This window comes from Myxocyprinus asiaticus, chromosome 1, assembly GCF_019703515.2.
Source record: "Myxocyprinus asiaticus isolate MX2 ecotype Aquarium Trade chromosome 1, UBuf_Myxa_2, whole genome shotgun sequence".
In the NCBI taxonomy this organism is placed as follows: Eukaryota; Metazoa; Chordata; class Actinopteri; order Cypriniformes; family Catostomidae; genus Myxocyprinus; species Myxocyprinus asiaticus.
This window is the reverse complement of record NC_059344.1, coordinates 11,824,438-11,830,437: the sequence shown is the minus strand read 5'-3', so window position 1 is coordinate 11,830,437 and position 6,000 is coordinate 11,824,438. Positions and strand designations below refer to the sequence as shown.

At 39.4% G+C, this 6,000-nt stretch overlaps 2 protein-coding genes across 2 annotated transcripts in view; both read right to left on the bottom strand.

Annotated features, from left to right (window-relative positions):
- LOC127443649 (amyloid protein A-like) overlaps positions 1 to 4,593 on the bottom strand; it is a 43,325-nt gene extending 38,732 nt beyond the window's left edge. The window contains exon 1 of the mRNA XM_051702590.1: positions 4,573 to 4,593. The gene's annotated coding sequence lies outside the window, so the exon portion shown is untranslated. The remainder of the gene's footprint in view (positions 1 to 4,572) is intronic.
- On the bottom strand, positions 2,259 to 4,689 carry LOC127443781 (amyloid protein A-like). Its single transcript, XM_051702712.1, has 4 exons — positions 4,573 to 4,689; positions 4,272 to 4,369; positions 4,006 to 4,144; positions 2,259 to 2,730 (listed from the first exon to the last, which is right to left on the bottom strand). Exons 2-4 carry the CDS (start codon positions 4,357 to 4,359, stop codon positions 2,598 to 2,600), a joined length of 360 nt encoding a protein of 119 aa, XP_051558672.1. The 5' UTR covers positions 4,360 to 4,369; positions 4,573 to 4,689; the 3' UTR covers positions 2,259 to 2,597.
- Between the last annotated feature and the right edge of the window lie 1,311 nt (positions 4,690 to 6,000).

Here is a 6,000-nt window from a genome sequence, read left to right as displayed (position 1 = left end):
ATATCTATATATGTTAAAATGTTAAAGGGATAGTTCATCAAAAAATGGCAATTCTTTTATTTACTCTCCATGCCATCCCAGATGTGTTTAACTTTCTTCTGCTGAAGACAAATGATTATCTTTTTAGATAAAATAGATTGGCTCAGACCAATAAGTCCTTGTCTTTTTTTACTATAAATCTTCACTTTCAGATGTGAAAGAGAAACTATACAGGTGCCACATATGACTTTCAGATGTGAAAAAAAAGGACTTAAATATTGATCTGTTTCTCACCCACACCTGTTATATTACTTCTGAAGACAGATTTAACCACTGGAGTCTTTTGGATTACTTTTATGTCTTTATGGATGAGTAATTGGAATCTATACACAATCATCACCTCAAGGGCCCTAGCAAAGTGTCTCTAGCAAGTCAGTCCACTGTCAGCCATCTTTGTAACGCTCTCGGGAGGCTATTACCAGTCATGACAGTGCAGCTCTTATCTACTTGAATGAGAGAACACCGAAATCTCAAAAACGGTTGATAAAGATTACGATCAAAGAACATATTTCAAATCAGCAGTCAAATGTGATGAGACTGGTTTCATAAATTGTGCTGCTGCACCTCAGATTACGCTAAAACGCAAATTTCCCGGCTTGAATAGCTAATGCGCATGCGCGATATCGAGTTGATTGGCAGGGGATGTCTATCTAAAAGTTGATTTTGTTTTATTATTTGTTTTTTACGTGTAAGGCGGGACTTCCTTTCTCCATCCGTTGACCGTTGGGCACTAGAGCTCCTTATTTGGGCGCTCCAATTTCGCCAATTCATTTTAATAGAAGTGGCCCGTCTCTGCTAAATACTCTCTGGCCCTAATTGCTGTCTACAGATAATTGCAAATTACAGGGTTTTCAGTCATGGAAAAACTTCAAATATAAGGGAATTTTAAAGTTGTGGGAAATCGGGATATAAAACGGCTTTGAACTGTTACCACTGTTGCTGACAGGCTAAAAATCGAGATTGTTAAACTGCGATTATTCCAGTGTTACTGACGTGATATTTGTAGTGAAATCGTGACATTTACCTTCACATATGGATTGGTTATTGCCAGTATATCAAATCGCTTGTATGTATAATCATAAAACCCTGCAGATACAGTCCAGACATCAGAAAATGTTCAGATGAGTTTTTTGAACTTGGCTGCGGATGTAATAAAAATTGCCATGAGTTTTTGTGAGACCACTCTCTTTAAAAACTTTAAACTTTTTGTCAAATTCTGCAAATATCTCCTCACAGTCTGCTAGCTGTCCATCACAGTCCTGGCTCTGTACATGGGACAAAAACAAAGTGGAACAGACCAATCCACACAACACTACTCCAACCAATCAGCAACAGGGGGTGGTTCTTGCGCATGCACAGAATGGGGGGTGGGGGCAGAGCGAGAGGGAAATTCATTAGAAGAGTGACAGCAAATCTGTCTGATGCGAACTTTCTTAACTCCATGAAGAGCAAATGGCTGAGAAACAGACCAAGAGTAAAAGGTCAGACGAATATAAACTAAATTAGAAGGATTATGTTAAGTCGAAGGCTAGGAGCCGCGCCAACATCGGCGAGGCTTTTCAGCTGTGGAGAGACCTCCAAGATAAAAGGCTTGAAGACAGATGCAGAAGTTGCTCTTTTCCTTCTCAATAGGTGGGTAACATACATTTTAATATGTTTCACAGAACCCATGTATGCTGTTATTGTGATGTTAGATTTAGCAGCAGGAGAGATGCGAGTGCCTGAAGCTGGTGTGCATAAAACCGTCTTGCTTGCATGAATTTGGTGGGCGGAGCTTCCAAAGGAGCACTGAAGGGAGGGGTGTGTTTGTTTTGGCAGTTGAGCTTGAATATCAACAGTGTTTCTCAGAAATTGCTGAGTACACTTTTAAATGCACAATCCAGAAATACTAGCCACACAATGAAGAGGGGTCGACAATCATAAGAACATGTAATATTACATGCTTATTCATTGACATTTTCACATTAATGTGTAAACACCAGCGTGACAATTGGGTTGTTCGCTGTCTCTCACTTGCTCGGTACATTTTTCTGCTTTTTTTGTGCTGAGCAGATCACATGCCTGACTTCTACAGAGATTATACATTATTGGGGTTATTTTTGGCTCTAAAATATTTGGTTAGGAATTGCTCTTTGCTAGGACAATTTCTTCTATTTCAGGTATATATTTAGCTTTTTTTCACCAATGATTAAAACAAATAACCTTGCACAAACATACAATTGCTGTCTTTGGCTACTTTATTTTCTTTGGAGAAAAGCAATGGAAGCAATCAGTTGAAATCACTGCAATATTTTGGATACATACAAGACTTAACCTTTCCTGTTACTCCATTAAAGTGAAATCAAAGCAATGTAATAGGACCAAGATACTTAAACAGGAATTATGGTAAATAATACATTACTTGTTCATATATCTTTGTTGTTTATCAACTATAGGTAGTAGTCGAAATGTAAAAACTGCTTTCATACTGCATATGCAGAATTTAAGCAAGCAGTTGCAGAGTAATTTTAGAGTAAAATGTTTTCTCTTGCGTTGATGGTCATCTTTTCAGCTTAGTTTTAAGGCTCGAATCCTGGAGGTTTGAAGACACTGGGGTCTCCACCGTTTCGCCCGTGGATATTGGCCCTCTGGTCTGCTTCAGAGTCTTCATGTCCATGGCCGGCAAGACGTTGAGCCCACTCCCTTCCATCACTGCACACATCAGAACAAAAGTTCATCTTTCATAAAGGCCTATGCTTGAAATATTCACTGTATTTTGCTCTTGTGCTCTTTTGGGTGTCTAGATTAATGTGGTTTGTAACGTGAACAGTTTAGTTTCTGATGCTTCAGTCACTCGAAAAACAAAATGAGGAAAGTGGTGACATTTTTTGGAGCAGTGCCTCCTCAGAATGAGATTTATTTGATAATTTATTCTAATCACTCGACAATCTGTGTATAATTGTGTGTTTTTTATTAGCCCTATTTAAAACAACAACAACAACAACATGTCACATGCACCTTTATACAGTATATAAGAAACAGTGGTTCTTTAATGGTTCTTTGCATACCTGTTCAACAAAGAACCATTTTCTTGTAAAAAAACAAACAAAACTGTATTGGGTTCTTGAGTTGGCTAAATCGTTCATTGGAGATGGCAAAAGTCTTTGCTGTTATACAGCATAGGTTCTTAAAGGGATAGTTCACCAAAAAATGAAAATTCTCTCATCATTTACTCACCCTCATGCCATCCCAGATGTGTATTACTTTATATCTTCTGTATAACACAACCGAAGATTTTTAAAAAATATTGCAGCGCTGTAGGTCCTCACAATGCAAGTGAATGGTGACCAGACCTTTGAAGGTCCAAAAGGCAGTATGAAAGTAATCCAAAAGATTCCAGTGGTTAAATCCATATCTTTTGAAGTGATATGATAGGTGTGGGTGAGAAACAGATCAATATTTAAGTCTTTTATTTTACTATAAATCTACACTTTCACTTCCACATTCAGCCACCTACTGGTCGGGGCTGGTCAAAGGTGGATATTGGTAGTAAAAAGGACTTAAATATTGATCTGTTTCTCACCCACACCTATCATATCGCTTCTGAAGACATGGATTTAACGACTACAGTTTTATGGATTACTTTTATGCTTCCTTTATGTGCTTTTTGGACCTTCTGAAATCTGGTCACCATTCACTTGTTTTGTATGGACCTACAGAGCTGAGATATCTAAAAATCTTCATTTGTGTTCTGCAGAAGAAAATAAAATCGTACACATCTGGGATGGCATGAAGGCGAGTAAATGATGAGAGAATTTTCATTTTTGGGTGAACTATCCCTTTAAGATCAGTGTATTGGGTTCTGTAGAGCACCAGTACTTAGATGGTTTTAAAAAGATGTAGAGAACAAAAGTTTCCCCTAGGGTTTTCCTGTGGTTTTAACTGGAACCATTATTTTTAGGAATGTGGTTCAATAAAATCACATACCTGATCACTTCGGCTGCCCATTTGCCTCCAGGACCCCTTTGTGCAGCATCATAGTTCCCACGTGCATGGAAATACTTGTCTGCACCTATATAGTTGGCATCCTTCATGTCTTGGTAAGCACGCCACATGTCCTGTGCACCTACAGGAAACAGTGAAAACAGTGGTTAATATATCCCAAAGATTTTGTCTCAGTGTCTACACATTAATGCATTTTGGAAAAGTTGTTCAAAGTTGTAAATTGTAATAAAAATCAAATAAGAAGTGACCTTGAATGGCTTCTACTGGGAAGCGGTACCATTGCGCCTGGGCCCCAACCACCATAACCAACACCAGCACAGCAAGGATAAGCTTCATGATTGCAAAACTGAACATATGGACAATCCGTAGTTCAATATTTACCTCACCACAAATGTTAAAAGCTCACAATCTATAGATAAAATATTATCTCTGCACTCAGAAACATAAGAGTGCAACTAGATATTATAATATATAGGACACCTCGCAAATAATCTAAGACACAAAATGCTTGCAACAACATGCTAAAGAGCTTTTCGTGCAGTGCCCTACCTCTTTTATTTTTTAGCTGACCCCAGTCAAGTCAGATCTTCACAAAGCTGAATGCTGTTGCTGCTGTTTCTGCAGGACATTATATACACTTTGGATTGAGCCGACCTTGGATTTTCCCAGTTATACCAAGCTACATTTGGGAAATGTATTACTTTAGTTCTAAAAGTGGGCTAATCCTATATTGCGCAACTATGGAAATTTCAGATGCCTGCATTTGTAGCCAACACATGCACATAAACCATTCTCCCTTTGATACCAAAATTTGTCATTGGCAAATTAATGAAAATGTCTTCAAATTTTAAAGCACTTTTGCTTTACATTCTAAAGGTAGCCTATTTGTGAGGTAAAATCATATGTAAAGATCAGATATAGAATACTGGTGTTTATGAACAGTATCTTTTACTGGGCTTTTTACTGACACTGATTTAAGGAGGTTACCTTTATGTGGAATATGAAATATTATCTAAAGCAGTGTTTCTCAACTGGTGGGTCGCAAGTCTATTCGGACTGGGTCGCAAACAGGGAAAGAGCATGCCATGGTTCTCCCATTGAAAAATGTTCTGCGGCCAAGTGAAATTAACTGTGTTATGTACATCAATGACTTTGTCAAATCTGCCCAGCAATCACATGGTTGATCCTTATTTTCTCAAGACCACTGAGTCGATCCTGTGTCACGGTGTACCTATAGGCCTACTGTTGATTATGGTTATCTTATGTTTGTTCAGAATGTAAGAATGCATTATGAACATCTATAATCCTAACCATTTAGAGCCTTTAAGGCTGAGTAGCCTGTCAGGAACAACTCGGGGCACCTTTCCCCCATCGCGATCTTGCGAGCTCTGTGCAGGGTGGTGTGATTTGGGGCACCTCTCTCCCATTGCAAGCTAGTGGGTGTGTGGCATGATTTGGGGCACCTCTCTCCCTTTGCGATCTTGTGAGCTCGGGGTGGGGTGGCATGATTTGGAGCACCTTTCACCCATCGCTAGCCAGGGCCCAGCTGACATTTCCATGTGGGTTTTTGATGGGCTGTCACTTGGGCAACCCAAATGGAGACCAGAAAAATGTGTCCATCAGCTCCAAATGGGCCCTATGTGTGTTAGCCTATGTGGGCAAAAGATGAGGACATTGTGGGCACTAAGGGGCCCATGTGGATGTTCATTATATGGGCCCAATTGGGTTCCAAATGGGTGCCAACAATTGGGCCAAGGTGGGCTACAAATAGCACCCTTATGGGTGATCATGCTGGACCCACAATTGCCCCTTATTATTTCCTCTTAAATGGGGCTTTTGTGGGGCCAGAGTGGGCTAAAAGTGGGCCCCTTTTTTTTTTTTTAATAAACCTTATTGCTGTGGGTCAAGTTAATGTGCTACTCTGCACTTTTGAACTACTCCAACTCTGTTACATTGTTTTTGTAAACCTGTGCTTGA